Source organism: Cherax quadricarinatus, chromosome 4, assembly GCF_038502225.1.
Source record: "Cherax quadricarinatus isolate ZL_2023a chromosome 4, ASM3850222v1, whole genome shotgun sequence".
Taxonomy (NCBI): domain Eukaryota; kingdom Metazoa; phylum Arthropoda; class Malacostraca; order Decapoda; family Parastacidae; genus Cherax; species Cherax quadricarinatus.
In genome coordinates this window covers 41,614,478-41,641,556 of record NC_091295.1, presented here as the reverse complement: position 1 = coordinate 41,641,556, position 27,079 = coordinate 41,614,478, and the positions used below count along the sequence as shown (strand labels likewise).

At 38.1% G+C, this 27,079-nt stretch overlaps 1 protein-coding gene across 1 annotated transcript in view; it reads right to left on the bottom strand.

Moving 5' to 3' along the window:
• Atg101 (autophagy-related protein 101) overlaps positions 1–27,063 on the bottom strand; it is a 40,921-nt gene extending 13,858 nt beyond the window's left edge. The window contains exons 1-5 of the mRNA XM_053770871.2: positions 26,961–27,063; positions 23,053–23,214; positions 18,764–18,862; positions 8,773–8,887; positions 5,848–6,014 (exon numbers count right to left, since the gene is read on the bottom strand). Of these exons, the coding sequence (XP_053626846.1) occupies positions 5,848–6,014; positions 8,773–8,887; positions 18,764–18,862; positions 23,053–23,214; positions 26,961–26,990 (573 nt within the window). The 5' untranslated portion in view covers positions 26,991–27,063. The remainder of the gene's footprint in view (positions 1–5,847; positions 6,015–8,772; positions 8,888–18,763; positions 18,863–23,052; positions 23,215–26,960) is intronic.
• Between the last annotated feature and the right edge of the window lie 16 nt (positions 27,064–27,079).

Below are 27,079 nucleotides of genomic sequence, written 5' to 3'. Positions count from 1 at the left end.
GGTAAACAATGCCACCGGCGGAACATGTGAGGCTGGCTCAGGCCACACATTAGACGCGTCTCGGACGAACAGCGTTGAGCGGGTTTTTTTTAGCGGTATGCGAGGCAAAATCTTAGCGATAAAATGTATCGGTATGCGGATTTAACGTTATGTAAGGCCAATGGTATGCTGGGGTCCACTGTACAGGTCTCCCTCAACATTCACGTTTTCAGCTTTCGCGGGCTTCACACATTCGCGAATTCCCAACCGCCAAATTCCCAGCCACCAAATTCCCAGCCACCAAATCATATTCAAGTTTCCCGTCACCTGCGAGTCCCTACTACCCTCCCTCCGACCCCCGCAACTGGCAGCCAGCCCTCCCACCACTCAGTGTGGTGAGTGTTTTGTTTGTTCATTATTTGCTATTGAACTACAGTATAAATAATGTAAACACATTCATGACTGCATATTGGAATGGCTATTTGGACAGGTATTGGACGGTGACATCATATGTTTACTCTTGAACACAGCAAAGAATCAAACATTTCTGCTACTGCTAATAATAACAATAGTAATAATAATAATAATAATAATAATAATAATAATAATAATACGATATAATTGAAGAAGGAAATTGTACAAAAATACGAGGGAGTGGTTGACACATCGTCAGTGTGGCTTTGTTTATGCTGGAGTGAACATTAGTCTCCCTGCTCTTCCAAACATTTCACAATAATTCATTGTTTGGTGCTTGTAGATTGAGTGTGACTGGAGTGGTAGAGGCAGTGGTAGAGGCAGTGGTAGAGGCAGTGGTAGAGGCAGTGGTAGAGGCAGTGGTAGAGGCAGTGGTAGAGGCAGTGGTAGAGGCAGTGGTAGAGGCAGTGATAGAGGCAGTGGTAGAGGCAGTGATAGAGGCAGTGGTAGAGGCAGCGATAGAGGCAGTGATATTTACTACATGTTATAAATAATAATAGTACATTATGAATAACATTTATTATTATTATTATAAATGTTATTAATATTAACATGTACTATTATTATTTATAACATACGTATATGTTAGTAAATACCACTGCCTCTATCACTGCCTCTATCACTGCCTCAACCACTGAATTATTGTGAAATGTTTGGAAGAGCAGGGAGACTAATGTTCACTCCAGCATAAACAAAGCCACACTGACGATGTGTCAACCACTCCCTCGTATTTTTGTACAATTTCCTTCTTCAATTATATCGTATTATTATTATTATTATTATTATTATTATTATTATTATTATTATTATTATTATTATTATTATTATTAGCAGTAGCAGAAATGTTTGATTCTTTGCTGTGTTCAAGAGTAAACACATGATGTCACCATCCAATACCTGTTCAAATAGCCATTCCAATATGCAGTCATGAATGTGTTTACATTATTTATACTGTAGTTTAATAGCAAATAATGAACAAACAAAACACTCACCACACTGAGTGGTGGGAGGGCCGGCTGCCAGTTGCGGGGGTCGGAGGGAGGGTAGTAGGGACTGGCATTGGTTGAGGAAGTGGTGGAGGCAGTGGTGGAGTCTGTGGTATTTAATAACATACATGTTATTAAAGCATAACATGTACGTATATATTTAGTACAACTTACGACGTTTTCATGTATTTTATGATTGTTCATGGTTCAACAAGTTAAGCAGTATTGTATTATATTTCCCTACAATATATTGGGGCACCAAACATTCACGGTTTTTCAACATTCGCGAGGCTCTTGATCCCCTAACCCTCACGAATGTTGAGGGACACTTGTATTACCCTGCTCACACTCCAACCATTCGTCAGGTCCCAAATACCATTCGTCTCCATTCACTCCTATCTAACACGCTCACGCACACATACTGGAAGTCCAAGCCCCTCACCCACAAAACTCCTTCCCTCCAACCTTTTTGGGGATGACCCCTACCCTGCCTTCCTCCCCCAATAGATTTATATGCTCTCCAAGTCATTCTACTTTGTTCCATTCTCTATAAATGACCAAACCACCTCAACAACCCCTCTTCAGCCCTCTGACTAATACTTTTATTAACTCCTAATTTCCACACTACGAATTCTCTGCAGAGAGAATTCGTTTTTATTACTTGACGTGCTGTTGGAGTGTGAGCAAAGTAACATTTATGAAGGGGTTCAGGGAAACCGGCAGGCCGGACTTGAGTCCTGGAGATGGGAAGTACAGTGCCTGCACTCTGAAGGAGGGGTGTTAATGTTGCAGTTTAAAAACTGTAGTGTAAAGCACCCTTCTGGCAAGACAGTGATGGAGTGAATGATGGTGAAAGTTTTTCTTTTTCGGGCCACCCTGCCTTGGTGGGAATCGGCCAGTGTGATAATAAAAAAAAAAAAAAAAGAATTCTCTGCATTATATATACACCACACACTGCCCTTAGACATAACATCTCCACTGCCTCCAGCCACCTCCTCGCTGCAGCATTTACAACCCATGCTTCACACCCATGTAAGAGTGTTGGTACCACTATACTCTCGTACATTCCCTTCTCTGCCTCCATGGATAACTTTCTTTGTCTCCACAGATACCTCAACTCACCACTCACCTTTTTTCTTTCACCAGTTCTATGGTTTACCTCATCCTTCATAAACCCATCCACTGACATGTCAACTCCCAAATATCTGAAAACATTCACTTCTTCCATACTCTCTCTCTCCAATGTGATATCCAGTTTTTCTTTATCTAAATTGTTTGATACCTTCATCACCTTACTATTATCTATATTCACTACATATACAGGTTGGCCATCAGTAATCCTGTTCCATCAGTAATCTGACACTAATTTTGGCTAACATGACTTCAAATTTCCGGGGTCGCCACACCACCCTGCCGCTACTGTTTGGTGGTGCTACTTGCTGCACAAGTCATTCCAATTTCCTTTTCTCCAGTTATTGTTATAACCTGCTCACTTTTAGCTCTAGCCATGGTTCCAACGAATAAAAGAAATGCTTCTCATTGTGTAAAACACATAAGCTGTACATTGTCATAAAAGAAAAAGTGGCTTTGAAGCCAATGTCAGTCATCATAAGCTCAGCTCACTCCATCTGTGACTGGTAAATTTGGGCCTACATATGAGAGAATAGGCCTGTGTGGTAAGTGTGCACTACATAAAAAAAATCTTGCTGCACGCAGGACATAATGAGAAAAAACAGTGATTGTGTTTATGGTGTAAACCCGACTTTGCGGTAAATTTTTGTATAGTTGCATTCTCATTTTTTTTGTCTCATTTGATAGATTGGAACATATTTTACAGAAACAGATACAATTTTCATTGGTTTCACGCTGGAAAGTACCTTAACATTGAGCTCAAAATAGCGGAAATGTTCGATTTTTGCTGATGTTCAAGAGTAAACAAATGATATCAACGTCCAATACATGTCCAACTGGCCAGTCTAATACACAGTCACGAATGGGTTGACATTATTTATACAATTATTACACTACTGCAGTAGTCTGCATAACAGTAAATCTTCTATTTCTTTGAATGAATAAATATTCAAAATGGAAAGCAAGCATAATATAAGAGGGGCCTGGAGATGTGACTAATGAACAGAGAAAATGTTATTTTAGTGCAAGGAATGTCTGCATTGTTTATTCTGGACCCTATTTTGAAACTGGCATCTTTTTAAATTTGTGTGAAATTGGCCAAATTACCAATTTCTGACCACTTTATAAGGTAGTTGAAATAGTTAAATGAGGGGCTTCTTGTACTCAATCGACAGAATGAAAGGTATATGTACTAGCGAAATAGCTAAGAGTTTGGCTGACTGGCCTATAATTATAGGCCAGTCAGCCTATAATTATAGGCTATAATTAAGTCTGTGAAATCACTGATGCGTAATTTTTTTTTTTTAACAAGTCGGCCGTCTCCCACCGAGGCCGGGTGACCCAAAAAGAAAGAAAATCCTCAAAAAGAAAATACTTTCATCATCATTCAACACTTTCACCTCACTCACACATAATCACTGTTTTTGCAGAGGTGCTCAGAACACAACAGTTTAAAAGCATATATGTAAAAAGATACACAACATGTCCCTCCAAACTGCTAATATCCCGAAAGCGCTCCTTTAGAGTGTAGGCATTGTACTTCCCATTTCCAGGACTCAAGTCCAGCTATATAAAAATAACCAGTTTCCCTGAATCCCTTCACTAAATATTACCCTGCTCACACATCAACAGATCGTCAGGTCCCAAATACCATTCGTCTCCATTCACTCCTATCGAACATGCTCATGCACGCCTGCTGGAAGTCCAAGCCCCTCACCCACAAAACCTCCCTTACCCCTTCCTCCTTTTTGAGGACGACCCCTACCCCGCCTTCCTTCCCCTATAGATTTAAATGCTCTCCATGTCATTCTACTTTGATGCGTAAATACTGGGCTGAATTAGCTTAACCCTTTCAGGGTCCAAGGCCCAAATCTGGAGTCACGCACCAGTGTCCAAGAATTTTCAAAAAAAAAATTTGTTATTTTTTCTTATGAAATCGTAGAGAATCTTTTTGTGAAGGTAATAAAACAAAAAGTACGAAATTTGGCGGAAAATTGACGAAATTATGCTCTTGCGAATTTTGATGTGTCAGCGATATTTACGAATCAGCGATTTTGCCGACTTTGTCTCCCATTTTAGGCCAATTACATTATTCCAATCAACCAAATTCTTAGCTATTTCACTAGTATTACTTCTATTCTATCGATTGAGCACAAGAAATCGCCAAGTCAACTGTTTCAACTACAAAATAAAGTGATTGGAAATTGTTAATTTGGCCAATTTAACACAAAGTTCAAAATATTCCAATTTCAAAATGGGGTCCAGAATGAACAATGTAAGCATTCCTGGCACTAAACTAACATTTCCTCTGTTCATTAGTTATGTTTTGAGGCTTTACAAATAAATTCCATTTTGATTTTTTATTCACATAATGAATTTTTATTCACACCAAAAAATAGAAGATTTACTGTTATGCAATACTGTAATAATTGTATAAATATCATCACCATATTTGTGAATGTATATTAGACCCACCAGCTGACGTGTATTAGACGTGTGAGGTCGTTTGTTTACTCTTGAATATCGGCAAAAATTTAACATTTCTGCTACTTTGAGCTCAGTTTCAAGCCATTTCCAGTGCTAAAACCAATCAAAATCATCTCTATTTCTGTAATATGTCTTCCATTCTATCAAATGAGACCAAGAAATCGCAAATACAACTATAAAAACCATACGAAAAAACACTGCAAAGTTGCTGTTTTAATCGAAAAATCATGATTTCATTTTTTTTCTCTCATTATACACAGTGTGCTGCAGGATCTGTTTTATGTGGTGTACACATACCACATAGATGTATTCTCTCATATCTAGGCCCAAATGTACCACTCACAGTTTATCAGAGTGAGCTGAGCTCATGGCGTAGATCTACGGTTTGGACCCTGAACGTAAAGCCGTAGATCTACGGGACGGACCCTGAAAGGGTTAAAATAGGACTCAAAGTGGGTGAAATCACCGATGCATAAACAACGCTAAGACCACCAACTTTGCGAGAGCGTAATCCCATGAGTTTTCCATCAAATTCGTACTTATGGTTTCATTACCCTTACAAGAAGATTCTCTTTCATTTCACAAGAATTTTTTTTTTATAAATTCTTGAACCTGAGAGCAACTTTCAGATCAGGGGTCTGGACCCTGAAAGGGTTAAATAATTTGGACGTGCAAAATTTCCTATTATCCATGGTTTCAGGACTTGGGTCACCTCTAGGAAATAACCACGCACAAATTACTGAGTCAATGTCTGGAACAGATGTACATGAAAACCTTTCATACAACTCACCTTAAAAAGGAAAGGTTGGACATCTGGGAAAGTTGTGTCATATATAAAATCAATTTCTGCCTGATTTGGAGGTGATGGGATATAATCATGGCGATTCAATGTGTCTGTTATATGTAGTAATCTATCTCCAAGAGATTCCCCGACTTTTTCTCGCCAGATCTGTCGCTCTGTGGAAAATATATTTATATTAATTTTCACATTTTATACAGGTATAATAAGTATGATGGATATCAGGAAACACTAGATAAATTCTGCACAAAAATACTATTCTAATAGATTTAACAAATCCAGTATAAATTTAAAACTGTAAAAACCCCTCTCTCATATTCTATTGTAAAATCCTCTAGAAGCAAAGGAAGACCGCCTTTTAACTACTATTACTGTGAATAAGCTTAACAATTCTCTTCAGTAGGAACTAATCTCACAAAAAACATCCCAGTAACCCATACCAACATCAGGAGCTATCTGACTAATAATTCCCCAAAGTCCTACTTGGCTCCTGTCACAACTTTTGAATTGGAATCAATCACTAAATTAAATGAAGGATATTACAGAAGTAATACCCATATTTTCTACAAGAAAACTGCTCAAATATTATCATCTCCACCTATTTCAATACTTTTCAATAAATCATTTTAAAAATACTTTTCTAGGCTGTCTCAACAGAGCCAAGAGAAAACCTACCAACAAAGGTGGTAATCAAATCAACAATACCAATATCTAATCAACCAATTAACCCTTAAACTGTCCAAACATAGATCTACATTCACATGCATAGTGTTCCAAAAGCAGATCTCGTTTTTTTACATATTTTCAAATATAACAAAAAAAAAAAAAAGTTTTTTTTTACATGCTTTCAAATGTAAAAAAAATCTGTTTTTTTACATACTTTCAAATGTTGAAAAAACGTAGATCTACGTTTGGACAGTTTAAGGGTTAAATTTGATGTCCCCAAAGAAGAATCCTGGGTCCTCTTCTCTTCCTTCTCTACATCAATGACTTACTGAATGTCACCTAGCATCTTAAGCCTTTGCTGACAACACAACCTTTAGCTTATTTATGATGTGACCCAGATTTTAAACACTGTAGTTAATGACGAACTAAAGAAAGTTAACATATATGTAATAAAAAATAAACTTAACTTTAATACAGAAACATTCTCTGTAACTTTTCAAAATAAACCTTGTCTACAATTAGGCATGAAAATTAATGAATCCAGAGAACAAGATGTACAGCAAGTTCCTATGTCTGCAATATCCTCATCCATCTTTAGAATGCAGGCAGTGTACTTCCTACCTCTAGGATGCGAATCCAGCTAACCAGTTCCAAAAAATCTTAAAAACAAATGCAAACATGAGCAGTAAATAAACACTACTGCTATATTTTTTCGAGAAATGCTACTGTATTGCTTAAGACTGCCTCTTCACAGTTTTATCATGAGAACAAGATGGAATAGCAAGTCATAACTTGAAGTACTGAATAAAAATCAAAGTCTGAACTGAAATACTTATGTAAATAGAATACAACCATTGAACAAGAAACATATTATGATTAGGAAATTAGAAAAATACATAGGAGTCAAAAATTTGTAGCTCAGTACAGGAGGGCCCCCGTGTTTCCAGCGGCCTCTCTTCAGTGTCAAACTATGTTGGCAGTTTTCAAATGAACCATTGTTCATTATTTTTGGCACTTTTTCTGTTTTCTGACCAATAGCAGTGTAAGGGAAAGGTTTCTGGTGCCATATTTTAAGGTAAGTATTGTATGCATCGAATATTAAATTTACTTTCACATTTTTTTGAGGCCTAGATGTATTGAGCATTTAATATATGATAGTGTAAACATCTTATCAGGCATTTTTGATGCATTTGAAACTTGAAAAAATCACTTTTCCACTTGCGGGTGATTTTCACTTATCGGCAGGGGTTGGGACCAGCCAAAAAAAAACGGGGCCCTCCTGTACAACAAAATGTGCAAATGCTTAGTTTACAGTGACCACATTCTACATTAAAACTTAATTGTATAAATTTATAGCTTTAATATAATGAATCAAGCCTTTATAATGAAATTATTGCAATATACAGTACTATTTATAAACTGTAGAGAAAAAATCTACTGGTGTTAAATTACTTTCAATATTTTCTAAAACAGTATACTGTAATTATCTGTAATATTGAGAGCATCCCTATTAAAAAAGGAGTACAGTGGACCCTCGGTTATCGCCCATTTTGGTTGAAAATTTATTCCGGTTCTTGGCCGTTATTTTGCTTATTGGCCGCATCCACCCGCCTGCCCGCCCACCGCTCGCATGTTCGTGAGTCAGTCTGGCTGTGTCTCTGGGCGAGTGAGGAAACTTCTGCTCATTCATGCAAATATTTCGCTATAATCCATCGTTTTTTGTGGTTATTGATCGAGTGCAACTGCGAAATAAGCAACCATTTACATTAATTTTTATGGGATATATTATTTCGGTTTTAGGCCATTTCAGTTTTAGGCTGACCTTCTGGAATGGATTATGGCTGATAACCAAGGGTCCACTGTACTATAGAGCCTCTCGTCACTTAGCGACGTACTCGTTTACCGCCGCCTCGGAATTACTATGGGCTCTCTGACCAGTATGCATGCCTAAATAATGTATACTAGAGCCGATTTTCCCTATTCTGTTTATTACAATATACAGTACACTACTGTATAAACATTTAAAAATATACCAGAAATGTTATAAATGTGGCCAAGGTGACATTAAAACAATATCAAAGATAGATGACACCAACTCACTACCATTATAGTATGTTCCTCACTTAGCGACGAATTCATTTACTGACATGGTCTTAGTAGTGAAACTCTGTCGTTAAGTAAGGAAAGGCTGTATTTGATTTTTTTTTAAATTACTGGATTACATATACAGTGCTGTACATAACTTCTTACCATGTTCATTATTTAAAGAAACTACATTCACCCTCAGTGTCCACACTTCCCAAGGAATACTTTCTGTAGCAAATGGCCATCTTCCACGTTTTCGCTGATAAAATTCTAAGGCAACCTGTAAAATTCAAACATTTCTGACAATTCTGTTGAAAAAAAAATTAGTTATCTGCTCTACTTCAGTACTATCAGCTCCATGCTACAATACATGAAATAATACTAAAATGCATAAAATACTTTTAAATATTTCTATATCAATACATGTTCATCCTGTACAACACATACGTAATTTATATTGTAACGGTCAAGCTTTTATACACCTTAATGAGGATAAAACATAACTAGATAATGATCAATCACTGAGGATGATCAGGAAGGAATTCCTTGCCCATTTCCTTAGCTTTGTATCTGTTGTAAGACACAAGCACTCATAAAATTGCTTCAAATGCATAATCAAAAGCAAGACACAGTAGTGCTCTTGTCTACATATGTATTACCTTTACTAAAATAGAGTACAAGTCATACCTCGCTAAAATGTGCTTGTACAGTAGTCATCACGAAATTGAATATGCTGTGGATGTCTTATTAATACTTCATATAAAATGACAAATTTAATAAGCAGGCAAGCTGCAAATGATGGAAGTGCTACTTGAGTCCTCATATTTTAAGAGCAGCTTTACCTCAGATATCTGTTGGGAACACCTGAACAATTTAAAAAAAATAATTTGACAAGGTCACTGAAAACACCACATGTAGTAAGATGCTTGTACTTACCATGTGAATGGCAGTTTTAAAAATATCAAGTGTAGCACTATTATGACACTGGAGTAATCAGTTGTGCACTGATTTAATCACAAAACATTTAAAGATTTAGCTTGAACAAGTTTAAAGAACTTTCCAACTCTTAAATTCCTGCATCCCCATATAGCACAGGAAAATACACAAACTGTAGTTTATGAACAGTCCATTAGAGGATAAAAAAATTTATACCAAATTTAACACATGGCATCTAAATTAAAAAATCTTTTGTTGACTACCAAACAAATTTTTAAATTATTCAAGTTGTGTCACATGAAAAGTTATTATCTCCCACTCTACACAAGCAGGTGCAGATGTCACAGTGGTTGCTTTTTTAGTTCTCTTGCCTTCCTGCAGATTGAAAGCTGATAAAAAAATGTCCAAATCTCCAAGACGAGTAAGAACCAGTTGCTGCTGCAGCTGGACTACAGAGGCATAAAAAGGCAAAATTTATGAGTGGCATGATGTAGTTACTGCAACCTTGGTTTTTTACTGAATGAGTCTTAGCAGACTCATCATTTTTTTTTTTAACACTGAGGCAGAATGACCCAAAAAATAAAGAAACACTTTTGCCATCATTCACACAATCACTGTCTTTACAGAGGCATGCTGATACAACAGTTCAGATGTCACTCCAAACAGCAAAAATCCCAAACCCCTCCTTTAAAGTGCAGGCACTGTACTTCTCTGCATAATAATTATGCCACACACTGCCCTTAGACACGACATTTCCACTGCCTCCAGCCTCCTTCTCACTGCAACATTCACAACCCGTGCTTCACACCCAAATAAGAGCGTTGGTTTAACTATACTCTCATACATTTCTCTCTCTGCTTTCATGGATAAAGTTCTTTGTCTCCACAGGCTCCTTAGTGCACAACTCACCTTTTTCCCTTCGTTAATTCTATGATTCACCTCATCCTTCATAGACCCATCTGCTGACACATCCACTCCTAGATATCTGAACACATTCACTTCTTCCATACTCCCTCCCTCCAATCTGATATCCAATTTTTCCTTATCTTATTTGTTTGATGCCCTCATCACCTTGCTCTTATCACGTTCACTTTCAATTTTCTTCCTTTACACACCCTCCCAAACTTGTCCACTAACCTTTGCAACTTCTCTTCAGAATCTCCCAAAAGCACATTATCATTAGCAAAATTAACTGTGTCAACTCCCATTTTGTGTTTGAATCTGCATAATTTAATCCCACCCCCTCTCCCCAACACCCTAGTACAGTGGTCCCTCGCTTTTCGTAGTTCCCGGCAATCGTAAACTTCGCCAATCATAGGGGTATTTTCGTATAAACATGAACTCGCTTTTCATAAGTTGACTCGCGAGTCGTAGTTCGTCCGGGACGCATACCCACGGCATGAGCCGTGGAGGCAGCCAGTCTGGCATTGTTTACCAATGAGCGAAGGTCCCCTCACGTGCTCCAGCGAAATATTTCATAATAGTACATATTCCATTTATTTTAGTGCTAGCAAGTACTAAATAAGCTACCATGGCTCCAAAGAAAGCTCCTAGTGCCAAGCCTGTGGTAAAGAAGGTGAGAAATACGACTGAATTTAAGAAAACCATCATTCAACAATATGAAAGTGGTACAAGTGTGGCCGAACTGGCCAGGATGTATAAGAAACCCTACACAACCTGATGCTCCATAGTGGCCAAGAAAAAGGAAATCAAAGATGCTGTTGTTACAAAGGGGGTAACTATGCTGACAAAAATGAGATCACCAGTACTCGAAGAGGTTGAGAAGTTATTATTGGTGTGGATAAATGAGAAACAATTAGCAGGAGATACTCTTATGACTTCGATTATTTGTGAAAAGGCTAGGCAGTTGCATGACGATTTGGTAAAGAAATTGCCTGCAAATAGTGGTGATGTGAGTGAATTTAAGGCCAGCAAAGGCTGGTTTAAGAGATTTAAGAACCGTACTGGCATACACAGTGTGGTAAGGCATGGTGAGGCTGCCAGTTCGGACTACAAGGCGGCTGAAAAATATGTGCATGAATTCCAGGAGTACATAGAGGCTGAAGGACTGAAACCTGAACAAGTGTTCAATTGTGACGAAACAGGCCTCTTTTGGAAGAAAATGCCAAAGAGGACCTTCATTACACAAGAGGAAAAGGCAATGCCAGGACACAAGCCTATGAAAGACAGGCTGATGCTAATGTTCTGTGCTAATGCTAGTGGGGATTTCAAAGTGAAGCCATTACTAGTGTACCATTCTGAAAATCCCAGAGTGTTCAGGAAAAACAATGTTATGAAGAGTAAATTGTGTGTGTTTTGGAAATCTAATAGTAAGGCATGGGTCACGAGGGAAATTTTCGTCGAGTGGTTCAATGAAGTGTTTGGCCCTAGTGTGAAGGAATATCTCCTGGAAAAGAAATTGGATCTCAAGTGCCTGCTAGTAATGGACAGTGCACCTGCTCATCCTCCAAACTTGGATGACCTAATTTTCGAGGAGTTTGGGTTCATCACAGTAAAGTTCTTGCCCCCAAATACCACTCCTCTCCTCCAGCCCATGGACCAGCAGGTCATTGCAAACTTTAAAAAACTCTACACAAAAGCAATGTTTCACAGGTGCTTGACTGTGACCACAGACACTCACTTGACCCTAAGGGAATTTTGGAGAGAACACTTCAGCATCCTCCATTGCATAACCCTTATAGGTATGGCTTGAGAGGGAGTGACTACCAGGACTTTGAACTCTGCCTGGAGAAAATTGTGGCCAGATTGTGTCGACAAGAGGGATTTTGAAGGGTTTGGGACTGACCCTGATGAGCCTATGTCTGTTGTAAAATCAATTGTGGCACTGGGGAGTTCCATGGGGTTGGATGTGAGTTTGGAGGATGTGGAAGAATTGGTGGAAGACCACAACAAAGAGCTCACCACTGAGGAGCTGCAAGAGCTTCAGCAGGAAGAGCAACACATCGCAGCTCAGAATCTTGCTGCAGAGGAGGAGGAAGAGAGATGGAAGAAGGTGCCTTCTTCAGAAATTAAAGAGATTTTTACTATGTGGGGTAAGATGGAAAGCTTTATTGAGAAACATCACCCTAACAAGGTTGTTGCAAGCCATGTTGGCAACATGTACAGTGACAAAGTCTTGGGCCATTTTAGGGAAGTGTTAAAGAGACGCCAGAAACAGAGCTCTCTCCACAGTTATTTTGCAAGACAGGACTCCAGTGACTCTCAAGGTGGTCCTAGTGGCATTAAGAAACAGAGAAGACAAGCAACCCCAGAAAAGCAATTGGTACCTGAGGTGTTGCTGGAAGGGGATTCCCCTTCCAAACTATAAACAATCCACTCTCTCTCCTCCTCCAGTCTCCCATACACTAAGAAGAATCTCCAATAAAGGTAAGTGTTATGCTGTTAATGTTTCATTCGTCATTTCCCATTGTATTGTTTATGTACTACATGCATATTTCATGTAAAAAATTTTTTTGTTTTAATACTTCTGGGTGTCAGGAACAGATTAATTGTATTTACATTATTTCTTATGGGGAAAATTGATTCGCAAATCATAAATTTCGTTTATAGTAGCTCCTCCAGGAACGGATTAATTACGAAAAATGAGGGACCACTGTATGTATTTACTTTTTTTACAACTCCATCTATAAATATGTTAAACAACCACGGTGACACTACACATCCCTGTCCAAGACTTACTTTTACCAGAAAGTAATCTCCCTCTCTCCTACACACCCTAACCTAAGCCTCACTATCCTCATAAAAACTCTTTACAGCATTTTAGTAACTTACTACCTATTCCATACACTTGCAACATCTGCAACATTGGTCCACCATCCACCCTATCATAAATCCATAAAAGAAACAAAAACTTCCCTACCTTTATTTAAATATTGTTTTTTATGTGCTTCAATATAAACACTTGTTCTACACATCACCTACCTATTCTAAAGCCTCCTTGTTCATTTGCAATCCTGCTCTCCGTCTTACCTCTAATTCTTTCACTAATAACCCTACCATACTCTTTACTAGGTATACTCAGTAGGCTTCTTTCTTCTTTCTTTCAACACACTGGCCATATCCCACCGAGGCGGGGTGGCCCAAAAGTAAAAATGAAAGCTTTTCCTTTTATGTTTAGTAATATATACAGAAGAAAGAGTTACTAGCCCCTTGCTCCTGGCATTTTAGTCGCCTCTTACGACAAGCATGGCTTACGGAGTAGGAATTCTGTTCCACTTCCCCAGGGAGAACTCAGTAGGCTTATCCCCCTATAATTTTGACACTATTTTGTCCCCCTTCCCTTTATATAAAGGAACTATGCATAGTATATTAATCTAATTAATTAATAAGGCCTTGATGCATTATACTGTCTAATACTTCCCAAGAATATAGGTATGACATTATTTCCAGAGAACGGAGATGGCTTATACTCAGCTATTCTAAATTATATACAAAATCTTAGGGATACAAAATGTGCTAAATAGGTAACAATAAAAATTTTAATCCTACCTTAAATTTTGTTATTTTTGCCTATTAACCCTTTCAGGGTTTCCGATGTACTAGTACGGCTTACGCGCCAGGGTTATTGACGTACTAGTACGCAAAAATTCCAGCGCCTTCAAATCAAGCGGGAAAAGGCTGGTAGGCCTAGATGTGAGAGAATGAGTCTGCATGGTCAGTGTGTGCGGTAGGGAAAAAATCGGGGACCCAGTAGCGCATTGTGGGAACGCCATTTTAGTACACCTTATTCACCATGCCTCATGGTAAGAAACTCCTCACTCCTTGGCAAACTGGTACACTTTTGTTCCCCAGTGACAGTTCTAATACAGATGGAAGTGCCAGTGAAGATGAGTTTCAAGGTTTTGATGAGGTTGTGACCGAAACTAATGACCATAATACCAGTAATAGTGAGGAAAATCCAGATGACTCAAGCTTCCACCTCTGGTGCTGGGCCGTCTTGTTCACGTTCAGTTGTACCAGAACGAAAGAGGAAACTCCTATTTTCCCACATCCAGGACTCAGATGTGAGCAATGGTGATGGTAGTGACAGTGAATATGAACTACAAGCCCTTGAAAACAGTTCCAGTAGCGATAGTGAAATGGAATAGTCTCCAGTGAAGCATCAGTATATACGACGGTATATGCGCTCTGGTAGTGTGCCATATGCTATTCCAAGGGAAAGGAGTACATCTCAGAATACATCCCATGGCTGTACAACAGAAACAGATAGTGAAAATGAAAATGATAGTGTTGCAATTTGGATGGAAAATGTGCATGGTGGTGGTAGTGGTGGTGCCAGCTGTGAGGCACTGCAGTGGCCCATGCTGCCATCTATGCCGCTGAGTCAGCTCAGCTACAACAAAGACCACCCTCAGCCACCCAACCACCACACCAACCTCCACAACCACAACCTCCACAACCACCTGTCAATATCCAGTACCCACCAGCAGACCGCACCTGGGATTGGCAGGAAGCTGACAATTTTGTTCCCAATGCCCATCACTTTGATGAAACTCAAAGTGGAATACGGCCATCTTGTACACTTGGGAACAATGCCAATGAAATAGAATGTTTCGAGTTATTCTTTGACGAACCCCTGATGGAAATTATTGTCAGGGAAAGCAACAGATACTTCGAGTGCACCATGGCAAACACAATACTTTCACCAAAATCACGCCTACACCAGTGGAAGGAGATAACTGTGACTGAGATGTATCTTTTCTTTGCCACAATAATGCTTATGCCACATATGTATAAGCACAGTGTCAAATCATATTGGTCAACAGACAGCCTGATTGCAACCCCAGGTTTCAGTGATATAATGGGAGTGAATCGATTTGTGCTACTATTACGTATCCTTCACTTCTCAGACAAAACCAGGCCTGACAGAAACGACAGGTTATATAAGATTAGGAATGTTTGTGTATCTGAAAGAGAAATTCAGTATGCATTTTTATCCCTTCAGGAAGCTTGTTATTAATGAGTCTTTGATTCTGTTCAAAGGAAGACTCTCATTCAAGCAGTGCATACCAAGCAAGAGGAAATGCTTTGGTATGAAGTTATTTGTGCTTTGTGACTGCTACAGTGGTCTTGTATTGGATATTATTGTGTACACTGGAAGTTATACATTGCAAAATACCAGGAAGTTATTGGGCATCTCTGGTGATGTGGTTAGAACAATGATGGAACCATATCTTGGTAAGGTGCATATACAGAGGACCCCCACCTTACGATATTAATCCGTTCATGAGAGCTCATCGTAAGACGAAATTATCACATGGCGAATTAATTTTCCCCATAAGAAATAATGGAAATCAAATTAATCCATGCAAGATACCACAAAGTAGGAAAAAAAAAAATTTTTACCACATGAAATATTAATTTTAATGCATACAAACTTAAGAAGACATGCACAATTAATACTCTACTAAGAATACAATACATGACACTTACCTTTATTGAAGATCTGGTGATGACTGATGGGATGGGAGGAGGGGAGTGTGTGGAAGTTGTTATAGTTTAGAAGGAGAATCCCCTTCCATTAGGACTTGAGGTAGCAAGTCCTTTTCTGGGGTTACTTCCCTTCTTCTTTTAATGCCACTAGGACCAGCTTGAGAGTCACTGGACCTCTGTCGCACAACAAATCTGTCCATAGAGGTCTGTACCTCCCTAAAATGGGCCACAACATGTCATTGTAATAGTCACCAGCACGGCTTGCAATAGCTGTGTTAGGGTAATTTTCATCCATAAAGGTTTGCACTTCAACCCACTTTGCACACATTTCCTTAATCTTTGAAGTAGGCACAATGTATTCCACAACGGGCATAGGCTTCTCAGGGTTAGCCGCAAACCCTTCAAAATTTTTCTTAATTTCCATACTAATTCTCATCCTTTTTACCACAGGGTTGGCACTAGAAGCTTTCTTGGGGCCCATGGTGACTTATTTTGCAGCTGCAATCACTAAAAACACTGTGATAATATGAAATGTACTGAATGTATGCGTGGATGCGACCGCACTGGCTGGCTTGTAAACACTGGCACCCACGGGGCAGCTGAGGCGAGGCAAAATTTTTGCATTCAAATGTATCGTATGGCGGATTTAACATAACGCGATGCCATCGTAAGGCGGGGGTCCACTGTATTATATACTGATAACTGGTACACAAGTCCCTCACTCAGTGATTTTTTGCAAGTGAACATGACAAGTGTGTGTGGCACAGTGCATGGAAATCGTAAGCATATGCCCAGGTTTGACGCTGGCACTCATAGAGGTAAGGTGCAGGTGTTTGCTGCCAATGACATCGTTTCATTTCGGTGGTATGACAAACGAGATGTCACACTGTTGTCATCAGTTCACCCTAACAAAATGACAAACACTGGCAGGCAGAATAGAGAGATCAGTGAACCCAGTCTAAAACCTGCAGCTGTGATGGACTACACCCTCAATATGCAGTCAGTGGACAAATGCGACATGCAGATTGGGTTTGCTGATTGTGTTCGCAAGAGTTATAAGTGGTGCATAAAACTTTTTCCATATTCTGGACATTTCCATGCTCAATGCTTATAATATGTATAAGATGAGGACCAGAAACAAACTACCATATGGCAAATTTTGTTTGTCTGTCATCAGACAAATAGTATTCAAGTACCAAGGAACAATACCTGCAACAGAAAACCGCCCACTAAATTATCAACAACTACCTTCTTGTCTGAAGCATGGTGATCACTTCCTAGTGAAACTTCCTGCTACTGCTTTCAAAAAAAAAAAAAGGCTCAGAAGAGGTGTTATGTCTGTGTACATACAAAAAAAAAATGCCCCCAACAACGCAGAGACACTCGTTTTATGTGTGAGGAACGTAAAACACCATTGTGCATGATGCCATGTTTCAAAGGCTTCCACAGGCTCCAGAACTTCTAGAAACATGTCCTGTGACTGTATACGTGTATATAAAATATAGAAAAATAGTAATAAATAACATTTTATATTGTTTGTTTGTGTAAAGAACTTTTGTAAACAATATAGTGACAACAGTGTTTGTGCAGTTATTGTGTAGTATAGAAAGAGAAAAAACTTACAAAATAGTAATCATATTGGTCTCACAGGCCATAAAAGTTACTTGAAAAAAAAAATATCAAAAAATAATAGAAAAAAGTAAAAAAAATAAAAAAAATAAATAAACGATTACCAGGTGACTGGCAGTTGGCGATGATGCCATATGCGGTTCACTTTCTGTCAACTTCAAGCCTCCATATCTCGGTAAGTATTAATGGAAAAATTTTTTTTTTTAGCCTATAATGTTTAGAAAAAAAAACTCGATCTTTTCACAAGATTTTTTTTTTTTTTTTTTTCGAAAAATTTTCAACCCTGAGAACAAGTCTGGGAGAGGGCCTGTCAACCCTGAAAGGGTTAATGAAGAGGTGTTTAGAGATGTTTATGGGTCGTATTTTTCATTAGCTGATGCTATTCATATAGTATTTCCTTGTGCAATTTTTTTCAATTATAAAAGTAACAAGGAGCAATTTGATCTCGCCTTAAATTCCTTATTCTCTCGCTGAATAACTGTTCTCTTGTTTGTAGATAGGAAAGTGTTTGGAGATGGTTATGTGACTATTACAAGATACACAGCTGCAAGTCATCTGTTTTATTAGCTGATACCACTCATACATTTCACCATACCATTTTCTCTTTATAATAGTGACAAGGACAAATTTTATCCTACCTTAGGTTCTTTTTGCCTACTGATAAAGAAATACTGGAGATGGTTATGTGATACAGAGCATTAAACAGTTCAGTCATCCATTCTCGTTTTATCAGCTGACGGCTGTTAGTGGGTTGTCTGTTGAGGTTATGAGGGCCACTACAGCATACACTGCATTGATCTTGAGTCAACAACTGGCTTTCTCCAGACCATATAAATCTCTGAACAGACAAGTTCTCATGCCCAAACCACCTCTTTTAAACTTTTACAATGTGTAAACTCATGCATAGTAATATTTTTCAATATAAACAAGAGTACTCTATTAAAAAAACACACTAGGAAGGTAAGGGCTATGAGAGGTCTTATTGTACTATATTTCTTGTTTAGTGGAACTGTCTTTACTATCTTAAAGTATTTCATGCAATAAGGGCTAACACTGCTCATATTTCTTACAAGATACTGTACTTCAAAGATTTATATTATATTGAGAAAGAATGATGGCCCAACAAACAGTGACATACCTGGCCACTGGATGGAGCATCAGGAGCTCGGATGGCTTCACAGAAGCCACTCACTTCACGGCGGATGTTTTTGTCCAATTCTTCTGATGAACAACGTACCTAGAATATTCTCATCTGAAAAAATCATCTCTACTCTTCCTACAAAATACATGACTAAAAGAATTATAATTATAAAATAAGCAATATTATAATGTAACTTTTTAACACGTCAGCTGTTTCCCACCGAGGCAGGGTGACCCAAAAAGAAAAAAAACTTTCATCATTCAACATTTTCACCATCATTCATACATAATCACTGTCTTTGCAGAGGTGCTCAGATACTGCAGTTTAGATGTCCCTCCAAACAGCCAATATCTCATACTTTATCATACTTTATACCAATTTAATATTAGTGAACTATTAGTGTTAGACAGGAGTGAGTAGAGGCAAGTGCTTTTCATGATTTGATGTTCTATTAGTGTGTGATCAAGACAACCAGACTTGAGTCCTGTTTTAAGAGGCATCTGAACTTTGATACTGGTGCCCTTCTAGCAACACAGTGACTGAATGAGTGGCAGTGCTTTCTTCATTGTCAGGTTACCCTACCTTAGTGGGAAATGGCCAGTGTTACTAAAAGAGATTAATTAGTACAAAATTTTATTTTAACCCGGAAACGGTCCAAACGTACATATACGTTTTTTCAACATTTGAAAGTATGTAAAAAAAGTAGATCTTTTTGTTTTTTTACATTTGAAAATGTGTAAAAAAACTTTGATCTACTTTTTTTTTTGTTATATTTGAAAATATGTAAAAAAAAGTAGATCTACTTTTGTAGCACTACACATGTGAACGTAGATCTGCTTTCAAATTCAAATTCAAAGTTTATTCTCTATAATGATTACAATGCTGAGTTTACAGAATTTGGTTATTGTGTGGTTTACATGTAGTAAAATAATGATTACAGAGTGTACCACTAGAACACCTAGCATGGCTAGGCATTTCGGGCAGACAGTTTAATTCTTAATTTTAAAATATTACAAATTATGAGGTAAGTTGGTATTATGGCTAAGTGACTAAATATTAGTTTGTGAGTTTAGCAATGTGAATGCTTTTGTTTTGGCACAGTACATAGTTTCAGTATTGGAGTATCACAGGATTCATTATTTTAAGATTGAGATTAATATTTCTGTTTATGGTCAAATGGGTGAGTGAGCGTAAGTGTGAACCACCAGGTGGTATTCGTGTAGTTAGTTGACAGGGTGTATCAGGGAGATAAGATGTTTTCTAATGGTAGTTTTGAAGGTGATGAATGTGTCTGCAGTTCTAGAGTTCTCAGGTAGGGTGTTCCAGATTTTAGGGCCTTTGACATACATTGAATTTTTGTAAAGGTTTAGTCGGACACGGGGAATGTCGTAGAGATGTTTGTGTCTGGTGTTATGCCTGTGGGTTCTGTCACAACTATCAAGAAAGCATTTTAGGTCAAGGTTGATATTGGAGTTTAAGGTCCTGTAGATGTAGATTGCACAGTAGTAAGTGTGGATGTACTGAACAGGGAGTAAGTTTAGATCTACGAAGAGTGGGGGGGGGGTGTGTTGCCAGGGATGGGATTTAGTGATAATTCTTACTGCAGCTTTTTGTTGGGTTATTATTGGCTTTAGGTGTGTTGCTGCAGTTGATCCCCAAGCACAAATAGCATAGGTGAGGTATGGATAAATAAGTGAGTGGTATAGTGTGAGAAGGGCATTTTGCGGCACGTAGTATCGTATCTTGGAGAGGATCCCAACCGTTTTGGATACTTTTTTGGTTATGTGTTGGATATGGGTGCTGAAATTCAGGTTGTTGTCAAGGTATAGGCCTAGGAATTTGCCCTCATTATGTCTGGTAATTAGAGTGTTGTTGATCTTAATGTTAATTTGTGTATCTCCTGCTCTGCTACCAAACATAATATACAGTGGACCCCCGCATAGCGAACGCCTTGCATAGCGAACAATCCGCATAGCGAACGCTTTGTTCACTAAAATTTTGCCCCGCATAGTGGACAAAAACCCGCTCAGCGACCTTCGTCCGAGACGCGTCCAATGTGCGGCCTCAGCCAGCCTCACATGTGCCGCCCGTCCCATTGTTTACCAGCCAGCCTCCGCGGTAACATTCAAGCATACACTCGGAATATTTCGTATTATTACAGTGTTTTCGGTGCTGTTTCTGGAAAATAAGTGACCATGGGCCCCAAGAAAGCTTCTAGTGCCAACCCTGTGGTAAAAAGGGTGAGAATTAGTATGGAAATTAAGAAAGATTTTGAAGGGTTTGGGGCTAACCCTGAGAAGCCTATGCCAGTTGTGGAATCCATTGTGCCTACTTCAAAAATTAAGGAAATGTGTGCACAGTGGGTTGAACTGCAAACCTTTATGGATGAAAATCACCCTGACACAGCTGTTGCAAGCCGTGCTGGTGACTATTTCAATGACAATGTTATGGCCCATTTTAGGAAAGTCTTGAAGGAACGGGAGGTACAGAGCTCTATGGACAGATTTGTTGTGCGACAGAGGTCCAGTGACTCTCAAGCTGGTCCTAGTGGCATTAAAAGAAGAAGGGAAGTAACCCCAGAAAAGGACTTGCTACCTCAAGTCCTAATGGAAGGGGATTCCCCTTCTAAACAGTAAGAAGATAATGCTCTCCCCTCCTCCCATCCCATCAATCATCACCAGATCTTCAATAAAAGTAAGTGTCATGTAATTGTGCATGCCTTTTTCAGTTTGTGTGTACTAAAATTAACATTTTTTTGTGGTAAAAAAAATTTTTTTTCATACTTTTGGGTGTCTTGCACGGATTAATTTTATTTCCATTATTTCTTATGGGGAAAATTAATTCGCATAGCGAACATTTCGCATAACGACCAGCCCTCTTGCACGGATTAAGTTCGCTATGCGGGGGTCCACTGTATAGTAGGTTTTGTCAGTGTTAAGCGTAAGTTTATTGGCTGTCATCCAAGTCGATATTTTGATCAGTTCCTCGTTAACAATGGTGTTGAGGGTGGCAAGATTAGGGTGAGAGATGACATAAGTCGTGTCGTCAGCAAAGAGAATGGGTTTTAGGTGTTGGGATACGTTTGGAAGATCATTGATGTATATAAGGAAGAGCAGGGGACCAAGAACACTTCCCTGCGGAACTCCAGTATCAAGTGGCCGTGTTGTTGATGCTGTGTCTTTAATGGTGACATACTGATACCTATTAGTAAGGTAAGATTTGAAATAAGCAAGCGCATGGCCTCTTATACCGTAATGGTCAAGTTTGTGGAGTAGGATGTCATGGTCTACTGTGTCAAAAGCTTTTCTTAGGTCAATAAAAATTCCTAGTGGATATTAATATTTTCCAATGCTGTGTAAAGCAGATCTAGCATTTTTATGATTGCATCATTAGTGTTTTTATTTTTCCCGAATTCAAATTGGTAGGGGTTGAGTATGTTTTGTGCCATTATAAATGAATATAGTCTCCTGTGCACGAGTTTCTCAAAGATTTTGGATAGTAATGGTAAGTTTGATATTGGCCTATAGTTGTTTAAGTCTGTAGGGTCACCACCTTTATGCTTGGACCGTTTACAAGTTAAGAGCACTTACTAGTACAGTAATTGTCAGTATGTTGTGTGCATGAATGCCTATGACTGGTTTTAGAAGTTTTTCTACTCTCACTGACTGACTTAAGGCCAGGTATCCCAAGCCACTGAAAATTAGCTAAGTTATTACTGACTGCAGCCAGAAGGCCCATATCCTCTTCATTATATTTTTCAGTCTAACTTTTCTTTCCATATTTAATACACCATTGCTTACTGAACAAGGCAGGGAGGCAGCCTTCTCCACCTAGGCATCCATATCCTTATACATATTTGTTATACATTTTGGGGATCATTAACCCTCTTGGCTCAGTTCCAGACCAGGCCTCTTAAACTGGAAAAGAAATATTACAGGACTAAGAACTATTAAACCCTAAACTGTTTCCGATGTATGTCACGTGTCAGGAGACCAAAATGTGTTTAGTGTACACCATACACTAAATTTTTTTAGCCTTTACGTATGCCATCTGCCACTACTTTAGGTCTGAGCTCAACTTTTTGGGAAGCCTGCTTCATCATCATTGTTAAGATTATTTACAGTAGTGTGCATTAGTATTTTCGCTGTACTATAATACAGCATGAGTAATTATAAAATAAACTTTTTACCTCCTGGGAAACTGTCATGCTTTAGTTTTAATTCATCAGATACATTTAACAATAATGGTGAAGTTATATACCTTGAAATGGCCTTGTTCTTACTTACATAAGTAAAATCAATGAAATCACAGTCCACATCTTGGAAACCAATGGTACCAACAGCATATGTGTCATCATTCTTGTAATGGAATTTTCCTGTGGATCGATGAAACAGCAGTGTGTGGAACAGACTTAAAACTGCTTCATCCACCTGTCTACCCTCCACATTCTGAGGAATAAACAAATAATTAAAGGATAGGTTACTTAAAAATAGGAATACTTTCTGAATTCCATATAGAGGTATAAATTATTTTATGCATATATTATGAAAAAGCACAATGTCATGACTGGTATAATGAACAAATAACCCGCACTTCTCTGTGTGACTATTTAACCCTTTGACTGTAGCGGCCGTATATACAGTGGACCCCCGGTTAACGATATTTTTTCACTCCAGAAGTATGTTCAGGTGCCAGTACTGACCGAATTTGTTCCCATAAGGAATATTGTGAAGTAGATTAGTCCATTTCAGACCCCCAAACATACACGTACAAACGCACTTACATAAATACACTTACATAATTGGTCGCATTCGGAGGTGATCGTTATGCGGGGGTCCACTGTATATGTCTTACGAGGTACCGTGTTTGACGTATATATACTCATAAATTCTAGCGGCTTCAAATCAAGCAGGAGAAAGCTGGTAGGCCCACATGTGAGAGAATGGGTCTGTGTGGTCAGTGTGCACCATATAAAAAAAATCCTGGAGCACGCAGTGCATAATGAGAAAAAAAAAAAAACTCCGACTGTGTTTTTTAATTAAAACGCCGACTTTGTGGTCTATTTTCGTATAGTATTTATGGTTGTATTTTTGTTTTCTTGGTCTCGTTTGATAGAATGGAAAACATATTTTAGAAATAGAGGTGATTTTGATTGATTTTACTATAAAAAGAACCTGGAAATGGAGCTCAAAGTAGGGGAAATGTTTGATTTTTGCCAATGTTCAAAAGTAAACAAATGATGTCATTGTCCAATAAATGTCCAACTAGCCATTCTAATATGCAGTCATGAATGGGTTGATGTTATTTATACAATTATTACAGTATTGCTGTAGTCTGCATAATAGTATGCCTTCTATTTTTTGTTTGAATAAAAATTCAAAATAGAAAGCAAGAGCAATATCAGAGGGGCCTGGAGACATGACTGATGAACAAAGAAAATGTTATTTTAGAGCCAGGAAAGTCTGCATTGTTCATTCTGGACCTTATTTTGAAATTGTTATATTTTTTAATTTTCGTGAAATTGGCCAAATTGCAAATATCTGACCACATTATTGGGTAGTTGAAATCGGTAAATGGGCAGTTTCTTGCACTCAATCGATAGAAAAAATGGAGTTGTAAAGAAATAGCTATGAGTTTGGTCGACTGGAACAACGGAATTAGCCGAAAATAGGGCTCAAAGTGGGCGAAATCGCCGATTTGTAAATATCGCCGAGGTCGCTAATTTCGCGAGAGCATAATTCTGTCAGTTTTCCATCAAATTTCGTTTTTTTGGTGTCATTACAATCGGGAAAAGATTCTCTATCATTTCTTAAGAAAAATTTTTTTTTTTTTTTTTTTTAAATTTTGCAACACCAGGAGACACCTCAGGATTGGGGGTTGCGACAGTCAAGGGGTTAATGGTCCAAATCAAACTGAAATGTCATTGTAAGGCTCAGTCTCCTAAGTGAGGGTTATCTGTGTATTTTACACATATAGTCAACAAGAAAAGGGATAGAGTAGCAATGTATGTTAAGGGAAAATTTAAAATATTGAATCACAATAATAACAAGGTGGAGAGAGGTCATCCACCTACAAAAAAAAAAAATGTGGTTTTAATGCAAGCTTTTAATTTTAGCCAAATTTATTGGAGCAATCTTACAAGTAATCTAGAGTCTAACAACTTTCCATATGTGGAACAGGATTACATATGTACTTTTAAAAACAGTTTGCAATAGAACCAACAAGAGAAAAATAACTAGAGGAAAAACTATAGTTTTAAAAATAATTAAAAAATATATGAACAATCATTGAAAGCTATGGCATGGCAATCACTCAAAACCCTGGGGTATAGCCACAAACCAGTAGACTGTTCTAACAGAGCTAAATATTGGTAATGAGGGGTGACATGATGCATGCGAATAGCATAATATTTCAGGTCCTACTATACAACTATTGCATCATTATTAGTCGGTAAAGTGCCAGGTGCATCAAACAAGCTTAACACAGTTAAATAATTTTAAAACCTACTACAGTATAAAAAAGAGCTACTCTACATAATTTTCAGCTTTCAAGTATATCATATGAATTACAAAATATCTATTTGTAAAATTATTTGTATGTTGCCCTAAATAAAAGCTCTCTTTGTCAAGTTTATTTAGGTACAGGTACACACACACACACACAAGTGCAATCATCATACATAGCAACATATGTGTAAATTACAAAGGATAACCCAAAAAAGTAAAACAAAGTGATTTATTTCCACCGGGGTTCTTGTAATATATTATTATTTAAAACTTTGCTGTAAGTTACAGTAGAAATATATCATGCTAATAACATTATAAATTAAAACATTTTACTGTAACTGATTTTCACTGTGTGAAAATCAGTTACAGTAAAATGAGATACAACAGGAATGAAGTGAACCGAGTTATTTACATGAACATTAAAGAGAAGACCAGCTTACAATAATAGGTACACAAATATTAACTATACAAGAAATCACTCTCCCTTTCTGAAGCTTCATTCATTAGGTACCCTACAGCTTTCTTCCTGAATTGGCTCATGCTAGGACAAGCTTTGATCATGTGCAAGCAGTCTGTGCTAATCTTTTATTGATGTATTATAAAATGTGTTGGAGGCCTGACCACCTACTGTAGGTACTACAAAATTGTGCTCACTTCGCCTAGTACCATACTGGTTTTGGTCCCTAACCTCGATAAACTTGGCAGCAAGATATTCTGGACACTGGCTGTGAGCAATTTTATAAATGTGATATAACTTCAGTTGCTTTACTCTGTCTTCAACATTCAGCATATCCAGTAAGTTTATTTAGGCACAGGTGCAATTATCATTCACAGCATAAATTACCTAGGATAACCCAAAAATGCCAGAGGTAAATATTCTGGGTACCTTTAACAATAATACAGACAAATAAATGAGTGATAAATTAGACACATGTGCAACTCTTGGGTATCTTTATTGAGGAAACGTTTCGCCACACAGTGGCTTCATCAGTCCATATGTAGGAGAAACTTGAAGAACAGGAGGAGAATGAGGTAATCAGTCCCTCAACCTTGAGTCGATGTGTTCAGTCCATTCTATTTAAGATTGATGGACTGAACACATCGACTCAAGGTTGAGGGACTGATTACCTCATTCTCCTCCTGTTCTTCAAGTTTTTCCTACGTATGGACTGATGAAGCCACTGTGTGGCGAAACGTTTCCTCAATAAAGATACCCAAGAGTTGCACATGTGTCTAATTTATCAACATGTCGGTTCTCTGAACCATTCATCTACAAAATAAATGAGTGAAAGTAGGACCTGCTTAGCAGGAACCAGTAGGCCTACTAAGGTTTTCCTATATACATGGTACTGAATGGACATTATCATTAAATTCTATAAACCTCTTTCTTCTTGGAAATACCTTCCCACAATGTAAGGAGAAACTTATAACTTATACATTTGGTATAGACATTTCTGACTATGTAATACTATAAGAAGTGTGGAAAGTTGCACCACATTGCACCTGACCATAGGCATACATAACCATAAAATTCACCTGACTTCGCGAAATCAACCCCAAATTTTATTCAAGCCACTTCGATGAAACTCCAGAATCACTTACAAAATCAGACAACCTTCTGGTAAGTTTACACACACCCAATACTGCCAAAGCCTAGTACATCAGGTATAAAATAGACATAAACTCACCAGTTCGAGCACCTGCGTGTTAGCGTTCATCTCTGGCTTTGTTTTGATCTGCGTCGACACAACACTCAGTCAGCTGATGGTCACATCATAACCCGCCACTTTTAAAGTAATAATAATAA